The sequence below is a fragment of the Salminus brasiliensis genome, chromosome 25 (assembly GCF_030463535.1).
Source record: "Salminus brasiliensis chromosome 25, fSalBra1.hap2, whole genome shotgun sequence".
In the NCBI taxonomy this organism is placed as follows: Eukaryota; Metazoa; Chordata; class Actinopteri; order Characiformes; family Bryconidae; genus Salminus; species Salminus brasiliensis.
This window is the reverse complement of record NC_132902.1, coordinates 5,936,971-5,960,323: the sequence shown is the minus strand read 5'-3', so window position 1 is coordinate 5,960,323 and position 23,353 is coordinate 5,936,971. Positions and strand designations below refer to the sequence as shown.

At 39.2% G+C, this 23,353-nt stretch overlaps 1 protein-coding gene across 3 annotated transcripts in view; it reads right to left on the bottom strand.

Annotated features, from left to right (window-relative positions):
* Positions 1-23,353, bottom strand: part of scml2 (Scm polycomb group protein like 2) — a 37,014-nt gene that overhangs the window by 2,408 nt on the left and 11,253 nt on the right. For 2 of the 3 annotated variants that reach the window (XM_072671207.1, XM_072671206.1), the window contains exons 8-14: positions 9,585-9,871; positions 8,619-8,730; positions 7,571-7,774; positions 4,034-4,210; positions 3,173-3,298; positions 1,044-1,280; positions 7-161 (exon numbers count right to left, since the gene is read on the bottom strand). In XM_072671207.1, the coding sequence (XP_072527308.1) occupies positions 7-161; positions 1,044-1,280; positions 3,173-3,298; positions 4,034-4,210; positions 7,571-7,774; positions 8,619-8,730; positions 9,585-9,871 (1,298 nt within the window). The remainder of the gene's footprint in view (positions 1-6; positions 162-1,043; positions 1,281-3,172; positions 3,299-4,033; positions 4,211-7,570; positions 7,775-8,618; positions 8,731-9,584; positions 9,872-23,353) is intronic. The other variant, XM_072671209.1, reaches the window with a different exon arrangement.

Below are 23,353 nucleotides of genomic sequence, written 5' to 3'. Positions count from 1 at the left end.
ACGCACATGCTTTCTGAAGAGCTCAGCATGAGGAGCTAGAGCCTGCGGGTCAGCGTCACGCACAAATTGCATCACTTCCTCTATGCTCCAGGCAGATGGGCTTTTATTGGACGTCTCTTTTTCAGTCGTCTGGTGATCGGGACCGGTGGTAGAACTGGCGGCTGCATATCAGACACATTCATACACAAACAAGGTCAATGAGTTAACATTAACAGAATAGGAAATGCAGTCAAACACTCAAACAGCTGCTAATGCTAATTATCCTCAGAAATGTAGCTAACCTAAAAACCTAAAGACCCCTAAACAACTGGTTCGGGGGTAGGGAGGTTTTTTAACATTTAAAAATGAGAAATATTTATTTTATAAATGCAAAAGGGTAAGCAAGAATTATTTCACATTTACTTCTACTGTATTATGTTCGAAAAGGTGTCTAGTGTGATATGATAATGATAAAAGGTGTTTGTACAAGGTCCAAAATAGTCTTAAGGAGCAGCTAATTTACATACAATGGCCCCACATATCAAAGTTCAAAAATCACACTAAGCAGCAGCAATGAAAGACTGCACATTTTCCACACTCTGCTGAGAACTGATCTTAAAAAGAAAGAAAAACTTCCTGTTACGCCTTAAGCTCTCTTTCTTGGTGGTATATCCATCAATCAGTACATCTAGACAACACAAGTTATAAGTCTAGACAATTAGCTTATGCCTGAATGGAGATCAGTTCATCTTCTACACACTTAACTATTTATATCAACAGATACTTTGACCAGTTGTGCCAAAACCTTTGCCTGCCACCGTATTTTAAGCAGCATATTAAACTATTTTAGATGTCTTGCTGCATTTGTATGCCTATAGACCCTTATAGAATTATCAGCATTGACAGACACCTAAATAAATAACTGGGTCCTATTAAATACTTGAACATGCACACTGTTCTATGAGTCTGAGAGAATTAGAGCATATGTACAACTATCAAAAACAGCATTCGGACATTGCTTGAAGAAGGTAAAAGTAAACAATGATAAAGCAAAACTCTCTTACATAGCGTACCTTCCACTCGTCTGTGTGTGCGTGTGGCAGCCAGTTCGGCCGGGTTGGAGGTGATGCGGCGGAGAGGGGGAGGCTGGGAGTTGTAGTGCGGGCTGCTCCCGGACGGACTTCGGTACTCAGACGTGCTTCGCAGCGCAGGAGGACGAGACACCGCCGAGCTGGTGTCCATGGGCTCCTCGGTGAAGTGTTGGTCTGTGGTAACACCGTTTTCAGTGTGGGGAAGGGTTTCTGTTCAGAGGATGCAGGGACAGTTGTGTGAGTAGAACAATATTTTATCTTAGTGTGTCACAGTGCTATAAAAACTAAAGCACACTACAGCATGTTTCTTAGAAGTGTGTCTCAACGAAAGTGGTTAGAAGTTCACACTAATGTACTCTGCAGACTCGCACATGCACACATCTGATGCAACACACAGCAATCCACCCACATACACTACACCAAGCCACTGCACTCAGTTCAGCACAACCCCCCCCAAAAACAACATAAAACCGTAGGTTGCCAATAGCCTTCCAATGTCTGAGGCACTTAATTACTTAACAATGTGTGCACATTAATTAGGCGTGGGGGCTGGATGAAGGAGAGTTTTAATCATTGGGAATGGATGAGTGGTTAATGAGGGAGTGAATGGAGGCGGTGATCTCCTGCCACAGGGCTTTCAGCTGCAGCAGCAGGAAGCACTCCATTCCGCCAATTAACTCAAGTGCTTCTGCTCAGAAGAACCCCGCCAAGATCTCTCTGAAAAGGCGTCGGGTGTTTCCCCTGGAACACAGCAGTCATTCACCCCCATGTTAAGCCACAATGTTAATCGAGGCCCTTGCGAAATTTAGCATGGGTCAGTTTAGCTCGGTTAAAGGGAGACATCAACCAAACAGAGCTAATGTGGCTAACAGTGACCCAGCGTTAGCAGAACATATTGCTTGTCAACTTTCATTTTGTTAGCCACATTAGCATTGTTTACTGGAACTAAGGCAAACCAGTTACCTTAGCCATTGCTGAACCTATCCTGATCAACTTCTAACCTGACTTACAATCATGCATTACATTATTATTATTATTAGGAATGTTTTGATAAATAATCTAAGCAAGATTACTTTTTATTTCTAATCTTTTACAGTTATAAAATAACAAAAAGGAAAAGGGCACAAATTGATTGTTTTAGGTCCTGCTACAACATTTCAATATGACTTGATGCCTATTAGGATGGGATTAGCTTCACGTGGAGAGGTGGGGTAACCTAATTATTACAACAGTTTTTTAGTGATTTTAATTAACTCAATGTCATTTTTACAGACCTCACATTCACACATCAACAAAGATTCCAGTGCCTTTTACCGAAGACAAGTCAAACGTAACCTCAAGTTATATTAACCCCTTCTCAGAGGCATGACACTTTTGGCAGCCTCAGGTAATTCATTGTGTAGAGTAGCCTATAGCCTACATACATGGTATTAACATGTAACTGCTAATTGTCAAACTAAAATCTGATTGTTTTTGGTTGGTGGACTATAGAGCGTATGCACTGCCATCACATTGCTGCTGGAACAGTCGGACTGAGTGGCAAAACATTTTGCAGCATGGCTCAGTTAATTATGGAAAACTGCCAAACCCGGGAATAAAACAAGCAATTATCTGCTCAAGTTCGAGGCGGTTACCAAAGAACCAATGGTCCATGGATAGCCATGTGTAGCCAGGAACGTCGGCCCTGTAGTGAAATTACATTACTCCCCATGAAAAACTAATCCTACTGATTAGGGCTTTAGGTTGGGACTTTGGCCTGTCCAAGATTAAATTCTCTTGTTCTTTAACCATTTTATTCTTCATCTTATCTTATTCTTTAACCATTGTGAAGTTACTGATGCTAAGGGGGTGAACACCTACTGAAAGTAAGTGGTCGATCACTTTCATTTTACGCACAGATGTACTGTTGTGTCTTTTACATATGATTAGGTTTCAGTTTAAGATGTAAAGGCATTCAGTGTTAGACATTTAGACAGGAGGCAAACACTTTTTCCACAACCCTTGTCACAACCTTTACTTCTTCACTCATACTAATTATAGCACTTATACTGACCTGAAGTGCGAGGATATAAAAAGTAGATGCTGTTATGAATATACTGTACCTTCTGTTGAGTGTGTGTCCGTTCTCTGTGGGTTGGGGGACATTGGGGTACTGTACGTGGAGGAGTCTCTGGTGAAGCGTCTGCTGGTCCGTGCGATAGATAAGGCCTCTGATGTCTCTTCTTTCACTGAAGACCAGGTGAGAAAAAGAAGTGCTTACTCTTACGCATGTACACCTACAAAATATGTTTGAGTCATGGTGACCTGGATATTCAGTACGTGTTTCAGCAAGTAGGTATTTCTGGTTTTAATAATGAGAACAGAGGTTTCTGCGAATACCAGTATATACTGAATTTTGAGTTCTGAATATGGGAATATGAATATAATTTAACTAATGTATCCAAAAACATTACGCAAGGGCTGCACAATATATTGTTTGTTAACGGCTATCAATGCAATATCGAGATGAGCCAGCTACATAATGGCAGATGTATTATTCTACTGTGAGCACAAAAGCTCTTTGGGTACTTTTGGGTATAAGATCTTAATATGAGTCAAATATCAAATATTTAGATCTATGTCTAACAAATTAAGGGTTCACTAATGTGCCTTATACTAATGTACAATATATTGAAGGGGTATTTTGGAATGTAGCAGTACTGTTGCGATTCCATCGTCTATATGACGATATCAGACTGAAGCAGAATGTAATCCACTTTCTAAACACACCCTTTCCTTTCTATTTCTAGTGATAAAAAAATTCACTTGGGGAAATATTGCCACCCCTACACACCAGGGAGGGGTCCCGGCATGCCACTGGTTTTGTGTAATGCACAGCCTTTTGTAATGCACTCCTATTACCGCTAAAAAAAAAGGTTATATGTACAGCTGTATTACACACAAACATTCAAACGTGTACGTACCTGACTTGCCCCTGTCATAGCCGTTGTGTTTGTTAGCGGTGAGTGGACTGAAAGGCTGACTGCTGAAAAGGTTTTCACACTGCAGGTGGTGGCACAGAGTCTCCAGGAATCTCAGCACAAAAGAAGCACTGGAGGCACGAGGCAACTTAACATAGTGAATCCCTCCATCCGAGCGAACTGAGGAAGAGAGAGGGAGAACGCAGGGGAGAGAGCAAGGGGAAATTAGAAAGAAAAACAAGGATGGGGGAAGGACAAAAAAAAAAAAAAAAACCTCAGAGAAATCATACGTCATTTTCATCACAAAACCGCCCAAATCCACTTTTTAAAAAACCCCACTGACCGTGTCTAGGACTTGGCTATTTGGCTATGACGGCATCATTCTAGTTCAAAGGTACAAAAGTGTCTATATCCACCATTACAAGCGTACTACATTCCCATAGCATAAAAGGCTGCCATGCAAGAAAGAAGCCTCTACTTCAAGACTGGCATAAAAAAAAAAAAAAGTCAGTTTGCACATGACCACCAGGACAAAGATTTAGCCTTCTGGAGTAATGTCTCTCTGGTCAGATGAAACAATCATTTGAGTGTTTGGCTAGAATGTTCAAAAAATGTCTGGAGGGCGGAAAAAGGTAAGGCTTTAATATAGAGAACACCGTTTCAACTGTAAAGCGTGGGGTGTTAGCACCATGTTATGAGGCTGTTCTGCTGGGAAAGGGACTGGTGCCCTTCAGAAAGTTAATGGCATCATAAACAGGGGTTTTAAAGCAACACCTCATGGCATCAGCCAGAGAGTAGAGGGCTGGTTGCAAACTGGTCTTCCAGCAAGATAACAGGCCTTATTCACCTATATCTTCCCGAGAGTTTTCTTGAATTTGTTCTGTGAGAAAAGTCTTAACAAAATGTGTTAGATTGAGGTGTTCTCTGTCAGGGCAGATCCAGTTCTGAGTCTATGTTTAAACCACAGTGTTCAGAGTCCAGCCGGCAGCAGGGTGGACGTTCTCAGAAGTTAAATAAAAGAGTTGAGCGTCTGCAGTGTGGAACTATTTTATTATTCTGTGGAACATGAAAACCCAACCATAATATCTGAACAACAGGACCAGGACTGAGTGGAGGCAAACGCTAATGGTAAATTACACACGCTATAGAAACCCTAATCCTAGCACGTTCACCCACTATAAAACAGTTATTACATACAAGTAGTTAACAAACAACAACAGTCCAGAGTGTGTATGACCACAGGGAGGAGAGTCAGACTGGAATTTAAGATATTAAACACACTATAAAACAGTCTAGAAAAGTCTCTACTAAACTAAATCAATCAGTCCAGAATGTCTAATTATAGAAAATGTTACTAGAAATGAAGGGGTTTTACTTCAGTGTTAATCAGCAGCTCAGTTTATCTAAACTGTGTGACTGTATTATTTATACAAACAGATCAGCTGATACTCAGCATTAAGAGGCTCGGATCACATTGAGGGGAAAAATAAACTTATCGGAACACCCCTACCCCTTTTAAACCAAGTACCCGGTTCTACATCCTTAGTTGTCTTTCATTTTTCTCTCAAATGAGTCACAAATGGGATGGTCAGATTTGTAGCTTTTCTGCCTAACTGGGCTTGTTTGAAAATGCAGTGTCCTGAACATTATACTGCTTTTTCTGGGATGCTTTGAAATTGTACCTCAGCCTTAAAAATTTGTTTCGATCTCAGTGTTGAAGAGCTGGCAACCCAATTTCAGATGACTGTACTGTGTGTACTGAACTGTGTATGAAGGCACATACTGTAGAGTCAGTGGAAGACAGACTGTGGCACGTTCAATTGCACATGGTGACTGGTGAACTTGAAGGTGGGCATACAAGCAAGTAATTCTACAAAAAGATCTCAAAACAATTGACCCCGAAACGATTAATTACAAGAACGACATCAAACAGTAAGAGGACTAATTAGCACCACCAGCAAATAGATAGATTTAATATGAAGTGTAGATAACCTGTGTCTTTAATGTTTAATTTTTTTTTTTTTTTTTGAAAAATTACTTGCCAACATCTGATCATGGGCTAAGCCCCAGGTCTTTGACACGCCCCCTAGCACAAAACACTTTACCACAAAGTTGTCCATATGACAAAGAATAAAATCTTGCACTTTATGTCCATCACCGTTAAGAACTAACACACTGCACGTCGTTTTTATGGTACTCTGGTTAGTTAATAAAAGAAGCTGTTCACTAGTATTTCTGAACATAAGGGGATTCCTTTGTTGCTATTCTCAGTCTTCCATTGTGAGGGCCTGGCTAAATTAGGGAGTCAGACCAGCACAGCAGATGGCCAAACCAACACCCCCCCCCTCCCCAATCCACATATATTCTCCCCCTGGGGAGAGCCCCAATCAAATGTTCCAAACCAGGTTACACACAGATGTCATTCCTCATTACCTTCAAGCAGAATATATCAGCTATGCATGCACAGTATTCCCTTCACAAACACACATACACAAGTAGAAAAGAGATGCCCTCCCCCTTCATAAGACCTGCTATTATTAAAACACATGGGCACAAGACATTAGCACCCACATACACAGTACTGTTGCTGTATACATGTATAATAGTTGGGTGGTATAATGAGTAAACTTTTAAAGTAAATTTTCTGGGAAAATACTGGATTTCATAATAATGGCTAAAGAAAGAATAATATTAATACTATCAATCTATTTAAAAATAACTGTCAGTAAAATTTCATACTTTAAATAATAATTGAATTGATTTCCACCTTTTGCCTTCTTTTTGTTTTTGTTTTTTTTAATCCATTGGCTCATGCTCGAGGTGCAAGTTGTATTGCATAATGTATTACTGATAAGCCCCCAGCTATCTTTCACCAGGGTCTCTCATTTACAGTCTTTGGAAATAAGAGTAATATGACCAAGTACGGTGAGTGGCTTATTATTTGCCTTCATGCTAAATGTTTGAGACTTCAATAAATTAAATAAATAATAAAAAAAATCATGGAGTATCTAATAAAATTTGACATTTTATTACTGATTCACCCCTTTAAAAACAGTGCAAAATAAACTAGCTCAACTGTGCTTTTCTGTGAAGCTTTCAATGTGCTCACAGCTGTGTTTTGTACAATCTGCTACCCGGCACCAGAGACCCTCTGAACATTCAACATAAATTATTTATTGCTGGTGGCTTTTGTAAACAAGCAGAGAACTTCTGTTGAGCCTAACATTGTGTTGTCTACACTTGTAGTCACTGTATCACAGTTGCATTTGTAAGTAAGACAGGAGCATGTAGACCACTGAAACGGCCTTTTCTGGAGAGATTGCCTTTTCATTGGGAGGAGTTGGAGTGGCATTTGTGACCCAGCGCTAAATCATCCAACATCATCATTCAACAGTGACCTCCATTTCATCTAAATATAATCACAATCACGATCACCCAATGAGGGGCCTGTGTCTATACATTTTTAAGCATACACTGTACCATCTAACTGTTGCTAATGCAGGACCATACTGGTGTTGGAGAAATGGTGTAGGGCCCTACCTCTGATGATCTCGCCACCATCTGATTGCGACTGGAGGAAGCTGAAGAGAGATTTGGGCTGGTAGGCGCAGTCCACACACGCCTGGACGGCGTGCTGCAGGACGGTGTTAACCGGGCCTGGTCCAAAATGGTCTGGAAGTTGGAGCATCAGTTTGCGGTCCAAGTGTGGGCCACAGTCGCCATGTTTATTCACGTAGACACAAACTAAAAGACAGGAAAAGCAGAATGTTTGGAATGACTGTAAAAAAAATGATGTTATTTAAAGCAGACAGATATATACTGTCACGGTCATCACAAATCAATAGAAAATAACATTACTGACTTTGATGGAGAGCACACGTCTTGATGTACATACTTTTCTAATATAAATATACTTTTCTAAAATAATCTCAGATGTGCTCAGAATGATGAACTGAGATGAACTGTAGATGGTTCCATAATAACTGACAACGTTGACAGTTGTATAGGTCAAGACTGAAGCTATGATTTATTCACAGTTGGCACCTGACAGTGAGATCAGTTCACGGCTGCAGCAACTTAGCAACATTATTGATAATATCTGCAATAAATTGTCTTAAGGCGATCTGGGAATCTATATCTGATTTTTCATTAAATTAATGTAGCTCCTTAGCCCCACCCCCCAGTGTTATATGAATATCTAATTTCCAAAGTCTAATACATGTCTGCTGTATTGCACTAGTATTGCTGTCCTCTCTATGTAGGGAAACGGCAGGGACTCACTAAAATACAAAAACTAATCACTTTAACATCATTTAAAAAGATTCTGTTGTAAAAATGTGTGTGCAACTAAGTGCCACTGGTAAACATGTTTAAGGATGTGCTTTGTTAGAAAGAGCATTATGCAAAATAACGTACAATAACAATAACGTAACAATATTCGTACATAATGTACAATATTCTGTTATCCGTTATAATGCAAATAATGGCTCCTTTTCTTTTCCTGATTAATTAAAAAGGCAATTAATCGATTACAGTGTGCAACTTATAAAACTAGTGACAACATTTTCAGAGGCAATTTTTTTTTCACCTGTAGACAGAACTCCAGAGTCTTTGGTCATCTGTAGACTGGACAGTCTGCTGTCTGAGATGGATGAAGACAGAGACGAACTGGGAAGAGACTGAAGAATTTTGGGTTTCCTCTGGAGTAGAAGAGAAAGACACAAAACGTCAGCAGACAACAAAGGCTCAGCCTTGACTGCCACTGACCCCCAACTGAAATGAGTCTATCTGAAATGCGATCGAGACTATTGTTAAGTCACCCCCCCGACATGGTTAATGAAGCGTTCAGGAGGAAATGATTGTTCATGGTGAGTAAACATTGCATTTGGATAATTCCTTCTGACATGTTAACCCCAATTCACCAACATTATCACCCAAAACTGAATTACACTAGATACAGATCATACTCCTTTCCTCTTCATCATAGCCACAATCCATTATAAAAACTCTGTTAAAGTGCATGACACATATTAGTGATATATATTAGCGTTTGAAAAGAGACTATGTGAACTAATAATAATAATAATAATAAGAAAAATATTTTTGAAGTAATAATAATTAGTTACATTTATAGAATGCCTTTTACAAACCCAAGTATGATTTACAGGTAGAAAGATATTTTAGGTAGAAAAATAATAAGTATTAGTATTGGCAGCAGCACTGAATGAAGTCCAGAACCAGAAAGGCAGCACGGATGAATAAGCGCATTAAGGTAAAAAGGGGCAAGACTATGTAGGGCTTTGAAGGTTAGAAACAGGACTTCATACTTAATACAGAAGGTGACTGGCAGCCATTGAGGTTGTAATGTGTGCAGTGTGTTTGTTAAGTGTGAGGACTGAGAATATTTTACGAATGGTTTTGTGACAAGGTTGCTAGTAATGGAATTTAATCACTTCAGTGTGCCCAACCATTTAACATGCCCAACCAAGTTTAATTGTGTTTTGTGAGACTTCTGAACAGTCGCATGATCCGCATGATATATATATTGCAATACCTTGCTGCCGGGTTTGGGTCCTCTTTTTTTGTGAGGTCTGGGCACTAGCTCTGTGGGGACCATGCTCTTAGCCAAGCTGTTTTCCGCCTGCCCATTCTGTGAGGCTGCAGCCGCCTCCGCCACAGCCTTCAGCATGGCGATAGTCTCGCTCTTGGGACGCCGGCCCCTCACGCCCTTCCGTACAGGCAGAGGGGGCAGCGGGTGCGGCAGCCGGTATGGAGACTGCATGGAGCGGCGGGACGATCCGGACGGGCAAAGAGCTGGAATTAGACTCTTGGGGAGAGTGACTGAAACAAAGAGAAGACACATACATCAGAAAGAAAAGCCTGATAAATACGCAAAATTCACATCTTAAACTCTTTTTTTATCTTATTAATGACCAACAACAGCTACAAATCAAGTATTTTTCTATATTCTTGCAAAAGTATAACTGTATTTTATTATTATTAAGACATGCCCAAAAACATACTACATCAACAACTGTTCAGCATGTATATATTGTGTGTGGGGGGTGGGTGGGGAGGATTCTCTGATTCTCTTGGGAGGCTAGGTTGTAACACTGTGATGCTTTATACTGGCTAGCTCTCACTGTGAGTTTTTCCCACACTTGTGACCCTCTGTGCCCTATTTGACTTGCTGGCGTAGTGCATGCAGTAAAATGTACTACACCTGTACAGGTGTGTGACTTATAAACAAACAGCTCAGTGATGGAAAAAAACAAAACAACAAAAATCCTCAAGGGGAATTTTGAGAGATATCTGTCTGAATAGTCAGAATTTACTTATGAATTTGCTATGAGAATACAAAAGCATGTACTACTTGGACCTGTTTACCTTCATTAATAAAAGTAACATTTTATATACTTAAGGTCCTCACAGGTTTAGTAAAGGTTACTATAGGTCTGTATAGCCAATTACAAGAGAACTGCTCATACAACTGCTAGAAAGGCTAATCAAACCCGCAGTATGTCTGTAACAGACCTTTAGGACATGTGCCAACTCCTGCATCAATATGACCTTCATGGAAGAATCATCACCCAAAAAAACAAAACCCTTTCCTGCATTCTTGCCACGAAATTCAGTGTCAAATCATACCTGATATATTTGAAACCAGGTCCTGTGGACTGATGAAGTTAAACTAAAATAAAAAGCGGTCCAAGCACAGCTTTTATGAAAACACCTCTCCAACTGTAAAGCATGGGGGTGGATCGATCGGGCTTAAAGCTTGGATTGCAGCCGGTGGCATGATGGCAGGTCAAGAATGGATTCAATTAATTACCAGCAATATCTGGAAGCAAGCATCACACGGTTAATAAAAAAAAGCTGTAGATGAAATAGGGGTAGATTCTACAGCAGGATAATACTCTTAAATCCACACCCACAATGGATTACTTCAACAGATGAATGGTTTCAACAGATTTGCCATGGCCCTGACAGTTCCCTGTCTTAAACATCATCCAAAATCTACTAATAAAGCTTCAACCTCAAAGATAAACCAATAATCTAAAAGAACTAGGCATCTTCTGTATTGTTCTGTAAGGAAGAATGGGTGGAAATCCTCCAAACAAGAACTAACGCTGCTAAGTGTTTACAAGCTGTGATGCTTGTCAAAGGGGCTGTTACTAAGTCCTGCCAACACACGGTGCCCAAACCTTTGTTTTGGGCCCTGTTACATTAGTTTTTTTTTTTAACTGTAAAAGAAGGAATGACAAAAAAATTGGTCACCTGCTCATTCACTGTTTTTTCCGATTTGGATTTGATTGCATTCACCACCCCACTTAAGTGAACTGAACGCAACTTATCGGAAGGGGTGTCCACAAACATTTGGACACATAATGTACATGAGTCAATAACATGCCATAGATATTTTTGCCAAACGCTACATAAATTAAATCAATTCAGAACATGTATCGCTTTATATTATATAACACACACACACACAATTCTCTTGCTTCATGTTAAGAATCCCTCCAAGGTGAAGGGACCCACATAACCTCAACAAGACATGATCAAACGTAGACATATGCAGGAGGGGAGAAAAGAAAAAAAGAGAAAAACATCTTTGATCTTTCCTGTTTGAGTCTGACTGCTTGACGGCCCTCTGCTGATTCCTCTCCCACAGAGTCTTCTTTGCATATTTGCAACAGTTACGTTACTGGTCCGTGGTCAGACCAGTACTGCAAAGATTTGGAAGTATTTTCTGAGGCTAAATCACTCCTATGCCAAATTCGCCAAAGCTAGTCTGGGAGAAGAGGCGATCACAGTACCGCTGTACCTTAAAGGAGGCGTATGTACTCGTGTGTGTGTGTCCTGTGTGTTTTTACAATTCCTTTGTTCATTATTTCCACACCCACTCCTCATTTACCCCAGTGATTGAAGGTCTGTTCTCAAGAGGCCACAGGTAATCCTCATTAGCAGTGGCACGATCCCTGGTCACCAGTCTAACTGGTTAATTTTCACACCCTGTTGAACTGGGACTACATTATATAAGCAGAAGACGACTAGACGGATCCATTTGCGTTATGTATATAGTTTTAGAAGGTTTAGTATGACTTTAGAATCACCTAAAGAACTAAACATGCTGAACAGACAGACAATCAGAACAGAGCTCAGTTACATTCATCAGTCTTAAAGGTCCATTAACAAAAACAGCCTGTTTCATTCTAATTAACAAAAAAAGGTGAAATGGTTGTAGAAATGTCTGTTTTAGGTGTATTAAAACATAAGGAAACCTCAGAGAAAACAATAACACGCCAATATACATTTAATATGGTCAAAAATTATGCCAGCAAGCAAGATGGCAACAGTTTCTGAATAACATTACTTTACTGACTGAAATGATAGTCATTCTCACTTGCAAACTTTCTCAACCTTAAAGCAGCTAAAGCTCTCAGCCTTAAACAATTTGAATATTGCCCCCCCCCCGCCCCCAATCACATTAAAGGTTGTTTTGAAGTTTACTAGAAAAACTGACTTGAGATTGTAAATAAACATTATGGAATACCAGATAATTGTTACTTTTAGTACATACAGCTCAAAGAAGTCATTTATTAAACAGTAAACATTATGAATTTTCTGAATTGTGAAACACTCCTCTATGAACTACACAATATGAAACCTTACAAAATATTCTCAAATATCTAAAATTATAACCTACAAAACAAGCAGTAATTCTTTTCCACTGCTGACCTAAAATGGGAATATTATATATAATAATTATAATCTTTTCTATGACCAGTAATACAACATCGGTTAATACAAAATAAAACTATCCACAGAACTAAAATTCCAGCACATAGGATACAGCTAAAGTTATGCTTGTCCACACTGCCCCACCTGACATTTCCCAACCATTTTAGAGATTTCGACTAATTTCTTCTTCTACTGCAAAAATTCGTGAACTAGAAAAATCCCTTTACATTTCACCATATGATCCATCTCCTATCAACTTATATCTCTAATCTGAATTTACTTACTTTATGAACACCGCATGCACTCCTTCATGCCTTTTTGTTTTGTCTCATTTTATTTATGTATTTTTTACTGTCGGGAAGGTGACGGATGCAAGTTCACTAGTAATGATTTCGCAGTAATAAGTGTTAATAAATTTGCAAATAAAGCCCATTTGATTTGTCTAATTCCACATCAGAGAGCTGTTTATTGATTGAAATACTGGCATGTATTTGGCCAATGCTACACATACAGTTTCACAAACTTTCACAATACACAATATGTGACAATATTTGTTCTAAATGACTGGGAACTGGGAAAACAGAACCAGTGGTGCCGCATTTCTACAAATACTATCAAAAACTGTGACTACAGTGATTTTTCTTCAGTATTTTTGTATTGCAGTATACTGTGATACAGTTTAAGAGGACACATTTTGCCTCCTTTATAACAAATCTGACCAGCAGTTGGTCAGTACTCTACAAGTACTGATGATATCCTCTGTAAATTCACAAAAGCATAATGTACTGTAATGTAACAATGTATCAAACAATATATGTGTTGTCATATTGTCCAGACACAACTATTCTATATACACAGCCATTTAGAGTTTTGTTTAAAGGTTTAAAACAACAAGACTTATTTAAGACTAGACAATGCTCCATAGTGTGGTGTAAACTGACCATCCTGTACTGAACTCAAATGGAATGCAATGGAAAATGCCACAGGAAGACAAAAAGCCAAGCAAAGAGGGGAGGAATTCTGATATTATGCATTTTAAATGTAGCAACTTGTTCATCTTAAATTCATCAAAAGCTTCCATGAGAGTATGATGATAAAATATTTAGCTGAACTCCCAGCTTTCTACCATCACAATCCAAACACATTTCATGCATGCAATTCCTAGCCTTTTTGCACCCACTCCCCCTCCAAAAAAAAAAAAAAAAAAACACACACACATTAAGAGACTGGACGACAGGGTATCAGATATCTGCAATTCAAAGTGTCAACCAATCCATCAATGGAGGTGTAAAATGGCACGAGGAGAAGCTTTGTGAAAATCGCACAAAAGCATGGACCCCCCCCCTCTCCCTCCCTCCCTCCTCCAAGCCCCTTTTCTCTCTCTCTCGCTTTCTATTCCAGTGTCAGCTGAGTCTTCCTTTATTGGCTCTGCATGGCACATCTCGAATGAGATCAGATAAAGTGCTCATATTTCAGAGAAGCTGAAAGGGCGGCCAGCAGAAGCTAGCTTCCCTAAGTACATCTGGGAGCGTTCACAGGGGCCCAAGCACAGCTGCCTCCCCTGGGCTTCACTTTGGAAACCAGGGGGGGGGGGGGGGGTGTAGCACTGGAGGGGCGCGTCAAGAGAGAAAGTGATTGAAGAATAGGTGAGTGGGTCCTGTTACTGAAAGGTGCAAGTTCACCTAGGGACTGTGTTATGGCCCACAGGTTTGCAGACATCATCTTTTTTCTCGAACACAATTAATGACAGGATCATTAAATCAGCATGCAACTTCGATAGGAGCTTCTCAATTCCAATGCACACAGGTATCAAACAATACCCCAAACAGGCCAAAGAAAATACCGGCACTAATTTAAATAGTGTGTATATTACATAACGTACGATACAATTAAATAAGCTAGTCCACCATGATGAGAGATAATTCCTTTGTCTTTAGCATAAACAGAGAGCCGAATTTTGTAAACCGAATTTACAGAAGGCCAAATGACTGTGTGGCTTGCAAACATCCTTACTGTGTGGTAATAGTCAAACTCCTATACCAAGGTAAAAGTGCAAATCCGAATAACGACTTCTTGCCATTTTAAAATCAGTTTCTTAAAACCGCACACTACTGAACTACATCCACCTGTTTTTTTCCCCCAGATCATAATACACCAAGCATTCTTACTGCACAGCAGGCCTGCACAAACGTATCACTCCACAAACTAAACCCGACACTTCTGAAAGTTCTTTTCGATGGGTCAAAGCAAACCTGACCTTTGCCCCCGATTCAGATTCTCCATGGAGCGGCCTGAAAGGACGATCACATTTCTATTCCATTAATCATCTCTTAATTACAGAAACGTGTGGAGCTGATCAGTGCAGCTGACCTTCAGGCCATGAGCAGGTCCAGTGGTGGCCAGGGGTTGTGGTGATTGGGGCGTGTGTATGTGTGTGTGGTGGGGGGGTGTAGGGGTTTTGCTGGGGTCTGGATAATGTGGTGGTTGGGGGAGGGAGGCATCAGAGCACAACCAGTCTAATTAGTCCATCTCTCCGGCCACATTTCCATCTCATTCTGGATCAGGACTCTGCGCCCATGCTGCCAAGCCAGGGCCCAGCGAGAACTAGAACCACATGTTGTGAGGGAGTGCGAGTGTGTGTTGGGGAGGGGGTTGTTTTGCATGTGTGTGTGTGTGTGTGTGTGTTTGTGGAGTAAAAGGGAAATATGGTAGGGTTGCCTCAGGCTCCAAGTGATTAAATGAAACACTGCAATCTGTTAGAGATATTAAATGTCAAAACAGTCTCAACAGATTCTCAGATAAAAGAATAAGGAGTTACAGCCTTTATATGGGTTTTTTTGTTAAACCAAATTAAATAAATGAAATTACATTAAAAATTGGATAACACACAAAACAAATACTGAAAGATTTTGCAGCCAGCTCCCTAACTCTCGGCATTGTACTAATATTAAGTACTAAGTCAAGCACTAAGACGAGCTGAGAAATAAGGCGATTTGTGAACACATTTATACATATTTGCATTTTTTAAAAAGAATACATCCAGAAAATGATGCATTCTGAACTTTTTAGAGCTCAAATAATAAATACTGTACTACATACTAAACACGACTACACAGAAACATGCATAATGTTTTGGATAATAATTTCCAATAATTTAGATGATTATTTTTACAAAAAATAATTAAGTGAAGAGAAAGGGGCTAATTTGCATATAATCAGCTCATTTTACAAAAATTAATTAAGCTAAATGAAAAAGTATTTTAAAACAAACGCTTCTACAAACTTGGCTCCTATAACATCCTCCCTCCTATTAAGTTTATACATTCATCAGCTAATGAAACAAACGTGTTCTCCCTTTACATCTAAATAGAAACTAAACGAGACTCGTCAGTTTGCTGGTAGGAGCGCAACAGTCAGACAAAAGCCAGAGAAGCGCTGCTCGAAAAGCAACAGCACCAGCAGCAGCAACAACTCACCCCAAACCGGCTCTCCGGCGCTTCAGTGCTCAAACCCCCGCGTCTTCCGCGGGCGAACCGGGCCTGTGTTTCCCCCTCGCTGCCTCGTCTTACTGGGCGAATTCGCAGGAAACAGTCAGTACAGAGGCCTGGCCAGACTTTATTTGTTGTTGTTTTCGCACCGGTTTTACAGTCTCACTCTCCAGCACCGATTTCGGCAAACGCGCATAACAAAGCCCTGTGATGCCGGCGAGTGAATGGGCGATAAGTGATTAGCATGGAGGCGGGCGGGCAAGAGAGGAGGAGGAGAGGGAGGAGGAGAAGGAGGCGGCGGGGGCGGGCATGGACGTTATCAGAGCCCAGTATTGATGCTATATTTTCCACCTGTATTCCGAACAAACCCCGCCCCCCCCGCGCGGCTCTCGGTGGATAACAGTTCACCAGCCCGAGGGGGACTTCTCCTCACACCGCGAACGGGAGCGAACTATTAACCAATCCTAGCCCGGGAGCGCAAACTATGAGCCAATCCAAAGGAAGAGGGCGGGGCTTGTCGGAAAAGGCGTGGGGGAAATGAGGCCGTATTGACAGCAGCCATCAGTCTCCTGCCTTTCCATGCTCCTCCCACGCGTTCAGAAGGGGAGGGGGGAGGGGCAAGAGGTTAAAACGGATGAGAGTAGCAGGCTGAGGCAGTTTTGTGTGTGTGTGTGTCGCGGGGGTTATAGGGGGCATTAGCGCCCTCGCATGCCCCGATAAAGGGAAAAGGGGGGGCAGAGACGCCGTAACCCAAACCTATTCACAAATCCCCGGAGAACCAGCTGACAGACAGCTTTAAGTAAGCAGGAAACGGTGGCTAAAAATGAAGCATAACTCGGAGGATAAGAAAGGTCCTGAAGTGCTGATTTCAGCTAATAAAACACTGTATGCTAGTTAGCTTCGTTTGGCGCGCATGAGCACAAAACAGGGCCAAAACGGGATTTAATAACACTTATTATTCAATTTTCTTTTCTGTAGAGCATAAACACATCCCAAGTGTAAAGGGAAAAGGCGAAAGACAGCAACACTTGCGCCGCAGAGCTGCTCTTGCTGCTATTGTTCTCTGAGGTAGGTGTGAAATGCAGAGCAGAGGTGGCTGCATATCTAAGACAAATAATAAAGCTCGGCAGATAAACTGTAGAGTTAACTGTGGAAACAGGAGGACTTACAAGGACTTACAGTGAAATTCACTGTTAAATAAGAAATTAAAAGAGCTCACCCAAACACATTCGTTAAATACACTTTACAAATCATTCAGTGATTAGCACAGCTTTTAAAATGAACTGCTGTTTTCTGCTATAAAAGACAAAGGGAGAATTTCATTGTGGAATACTTTCCACTGAAGATGCTCACAATTTCCATTTTCAGTTCCCCCTTTTGTCCACCACTGTAAGTAACCAGGGACCACATCTATGTTCTCCTATTCAATAGGCTTTGAAGATCACACTGATGACCCATATTCAAGCGCAAACACACTCATGCAAAATGCATTAAGAAACTAATCCAGACCCCATCCCCCTCCACAACACAGCTTCTGAGCAGTTTTATTTTACATACGCTCCGATAATTCAGTGTGGAAAAAGTGCAGCGAAAAGCAAGATTTGAGATTTACCTCTTAAAAAAAAAAAAGATTTATATTAATACTAATGTAAATATTACAGTGGATCAAGGACATTTAAGGGCTTAGGAGTTTAGGGAATGTCAATAATACATTGTCGACTCATTAATGAAGATGCCACAGAAAGCCCCTGTGTGTGTTTCGTTTTGCAATTTCCTCGTATTGTTTGTTTCTTAAGTAGTTATGCTATGCTGGCACATTCATTGTGTGCGCTCGCTTTCTTTCCCTCTTTCATTCTTTCTCTCACGCACACAAATCTCACTGCCTGAGGTTAAAACCAGTAAAACAATGAAGACATCCAACCTCCCTCTCTGTCACACACTGATTCTAAAAGATGTTACTTGTTAATGAACATCTACAGAAATAGCACAATGAGTACACAATGTGTGTAAAGACGTATGCTGTCTTACATTTTCAACAGCATGTCCAAAGTTATCAGTGCATTAAAGCACACACTTCTTTCTGTCTATTTGTATGGTTTCATTAAATTAAAGCCATGAATCCATGTACAATCTTACAACTTTCTGTTTTAGTCCTCACGGTAAAACTTTTTTTTATTTTACACAAGGAAAATAAAACTTTTATAGTAAACACTTTCATTAACTTAAGTCACACGGATTGTAACATGATAAAGTTGTTCATCCAAAAAGTAAAACTGTGCACAAATTCTAAAGTTATAAATAAGAATTACTTTTCAAAATGAATAATATACTAATATTTATTAATAATGCTAAACTATATTTGCATGAAAATTGCTAATGGTTGTGTCTTAAAATGTAAATCGAGTTTTCATTCATAGTTATTACTTGGTAACGTAATGTTGTCTACATTAAATCAGAAAGCTGTTGTGTTTTCTATTGTGGTTAAAAATGACATGTTTTCCCTCCTTTATTAAACATTTGAAAACTAATTCAATACAGTAAGTACAAATGTTGCTACTTTGAGCACAAAATGTGTTAAAGCAGATAAAAGTGAAAGTGTTAAAATATTAAAATATACAACACAAAGTGTGTGCTTGTTTAAAACATCTTTTTGATATTGTTTCATGTCTAATGCCTATTGTTAATATCTATTTTTCTGCAGTAAAACCACTATTGTACATTATTTGTCAATAAAATAGAAATAATTGTTTCTGTATTGTGAGCTACAGGAAGAAATTGGTCAAAACAGTGTTAAACCTTGGCATGCTTCGAATTAACATACCTTCCTTCATGTACAGGATATGGAGAATTAAATCAGTATTTGAAAGTCCAGTCTTTATACTGGGACCCTCACTAATGAATTATTCCATTTCCAGCTTGTGGCTGATCCACGAGGAAATTTCCTGACCCCATCAATTAAAGGAGCGACTTCAACACAAAAGATCATAAGCTTAAGTGGCTTTTGTTCGCGTTAAACCTCTGAACTCCAGCCAAATAATAGATAAACAAAATTAAAAATAAAATCAAAAAATGAAGCAGATGTTAAAGAAAATTAGAAAGAAAGCAAAAGCGTTGGCGGCACAGTCAACAAGAATGTTAAAGATTCTAGATTGATTTACCGTTGGCTCAGTAAACCAGTGGCTCTCGAAATGAAAAAAAAAAAAAATGGAGGGCCATGTAATCTGAGGTCAGTCAGACGACTGCAGTGCATTCTGTGGACTCCCACAGAAAAGAGTCTTTTGTTTGCAGCCTACATTTGAATACAAGACCTGTGAAAAGTAACTGATGAAGGTGAAGGTGTAAAGGGGTATAAAACGTCTCACCCTAAAATAATGTAAGAAACCAGGGTGGGTGATGAACTCCCAAGACAGATGTGTTTAAAATAACACATTCGGTCCCCTGCAACAACACCTTTAGTGTTATTTTTAGCAGACGGTGTTAAGACGAATGGCATGACAACATACACTCTTAAAAGGGGGGGAGTTGTAAAGCTGACAGTTTATTATAAAACCATGAACTCCATTAATTGGAGTAAATGGCATCTGAATATTAAATGGTTCTTTGCCTGGCTAAATGGAGGTAATCTTTATTGCACCAAAATAGGGTTCCAAAAAGAAATGATTAGGGTACTATACTGGACATGTTTGCTAAAATGTATGTTAAATCACTTCTGACTGTAAAAATAATGCTAATAATTATTTAATAATAATAATCACTATATATGACATAATAAGCTCCTTACAAGCCATCCGTGCCCTGAATGGGGACAGGGACTAGGACACTAAATTAAAATATCTACGTACACAAACTGGACCCTCACTCACTACAATACACAACTATGGCTCACGGACAACTCACTACGGACAATAATGCAAATATTTCTTTTTAACTCACACATACAGATAAATATGTACATATGTATACATACACACATATATATTTAAATTCATATATATATATATATATATATATATATATATATATATATATATACACACACACACACACACACACACACACACACACACAGACACAGACACGCACTATTCCATCTGTATATTTTTTTTGCTTCTTATATTTCTATATTTTCAGATTTTTATATATTATTTTTTTTAACTTAAATGTAACTTTTGTTTCATTTATTTAAAAAAAAATCTTTTTTATTTCATTAAGTTAAGGTTTAGTTTAAATTGAGATCTTATTGAATAGCTTTGATGTGGGCAGACTGTCAAAAAAGCATTTTACTGCAAGTTATACTGTGTATTACTATGTATGTGACAAATAAAATTTGATTTGATTTGATTTGATTTAATAATCAGTGCTGTAAATGTTTAAATTGCATGTTTCACTTTTTGACGATTATATTATAGCTTCTGATGTTCATGGTATTTTATCTAGGGGTGGGGGCCTTGTGGTTTCCAATGTTGTGGTTCCCATTTTCATCATGGTAAAATCCATATCAGTCTATATCAGTGGCATCAGTGTTAATCTGGTATTTACTTTTATAATGGTATACCTCTTACCCGTTTCAGATTCAGACCTGGAGGCTACAGTACAGTGTCTTTTGCTAAAAGCTGTAATAACATCATATTACAATAATAATAGCTATATTAATGCCACCACGTCATAGAGAATACAACACCACAAACCAATCAAATGAACACAAAAGGTGTCTTTTCTACTACATTCAGCTCCATCCAATGCAATTTTATTTGTATAGCGCTTTTTACAATAGCCATTGTCCCAAAGCAGCTTTACGGAAATCCAGGTCTAGACCCCTAATGAGGAAGCCAGGGGTGACAGAGGCAGGAATAAATCCCTAAGAGTACAAGGAAGAAACACATGACTCGAATGGAAAGAAAACCCATTCAGTCAACTACAGTGACAGCTTATCACTCAATCAGAAAAGTGCAGTTGTGACTGGACCGCCAACCCTCTGGTATCACATGGTCATAATCAAACACAACAATAATTAAGGATTCTATACTTATTTTCAGGACAAAATATGAATTATACTTATGTCAAACATTAAAAATAGACTTAACAATAAAAAAAATCCAAGATGGCTTTGAAATACTTAAAGGTGCCATAGAAAAAAATTCTTTAGTCTTTTAAATTGTTCTACATAGAAGGTATTTGACTTTGGTTGGGGGTCATTTACAGCCTAGATGCATCCTTTTGCATTTGTTAATAGATTGATGAGCTCTGCTTTGATTGCCTGGGTTACAGAGAAGAAAGGCCATGGCTCACATGCAATCAACACGTCTAGCCACAACGCTAGCTGCTTTCATGTCGGCCCAGTGTGGAGTTAGCCACGCTCCCGAAATCTGAAATGCGGATAGGCATCCCACATCCCACAGTGTCCCACATTTACGCTTCCTCGTGCCCTGCTTTCAAATGTTTCTTTCTAGTGCCATCAGGCGAAGTTGCAGTCACAAGGCCTGGTTCCCGTAGCTATCAGAGGTCATCTATTTTCTGATAACTAGTCTTTAGATGTTACAACTTGCTCCAAAGACGGAGTTAACTGTAACAAAGAAATCACAGTTGTAATTGCTAAAATTTTGGTAAATTGACGCAAACACAAATTAAAAATAGTTCTATGTTGTTTAAGCCAAATTTGCTAAATATGTAAAATGTACTGCTACTCACGGAACCATTATTTTTCACTTTTGTACTAAGAAAATTGAATAATGAAGTAAAATAAAGTCCAAAATTCATTCAATAAAATCTCATTAGATTAACTTACAATAAAGGACTATTTTTTCCTTTTCCGGAAATATTACAGTTAATAATTAACATAATAGAAAGGATAAAAGAAGAAGCTGTACAAAATTTGATAAATTCTTTTTTGACCACAAAGTAGAATTGCAAATTATTATTCCATTATTATGAACATAAAGGGCTTTTAATATTGTTTCATAGTCAGTTCATTTGTGGAATCTGGAACCAAATGCTGAGTTTCATCTCTTGAGATCCTTTGCTAGGGCTTTACTACAGACATAAAGGGCTTCAGTTACTGCTTGTTTGTGGATTAAGTAATAGAAAAGCATGCTCAGTCATCATTGTTGATTTGTTTTTTCTGCCTAATGATGATGTCCTTTACTTGCATCTACGCCTTTTTAGACTGCTTACTGAGAGCTCCCATGAATAGCTACCAAATCCAACACTTGGAATCAACTCCAGACCTTTTATTTCATTCATTTCAAATAATAATGAAACAGGCCACACCCGGCTGTGCAACCTCTTACATTTAAGTCTGGGACTATGGGACTGTGGTCAAAAACTAAAAAGTAATATATGACATTGCTTTGAAAACCTGTGTTAGTTTGTGCCCAGCTTTCCCAGTGCAGACTGGATGTTTACCTAAAAACTCTGAAGCAACTTGAACAACAGGAGAGACTTCTATTGGTGTTGGTGTATAAAATGTGCATAATCTCCTAAAAGTAAAATAAAAGCTGCAAGAAGTGAGCTGCAAAGCACACTAGCTTGCCCAGCGGATGAGGAGCTGATAGGGAAAATACAAAATAAAAGGGACACAAGACTGCTGCCATCCATCACACTCTAAACACCCTTTCAGTTTGCATTCATTAATCTGCCAGGGCCAGAGGAACTGTTGGAACTGTTGAAGCACAAGTTAAACATTTAACACAGGGCCAAAAGGCAGAGATAAAGCAGCTAGTTCCAGATTTATGCCCCACCAGGAAACGAGGATATGTGCTGCTCAGCGAAAAAAAGCATGCTAAATAAATGCTGTTAAGTACAGGCCGTTAAAAGGATTTTGTGTCAAGGCGTCAAGGCGTCAACGTGCCCGTTTGCCTCTCACAGTCAAGAGGTTCATTGGAATGCATTTATGCAAACAAATCTGTAATATTGATTAGCTGTTAAAAAGATTATTATTACAATGCTATATTTATGGCGGGTCATAAAGTTATATATGCAGAGATAGCTTGATCTGTCTGCTTGAATGTTTTGATCTAAGCAATCATTCAGCTCACACTAATGCACAGACGCTTTGCAACATTAGGTCATAGGTGATATATGTTAGTGAGTG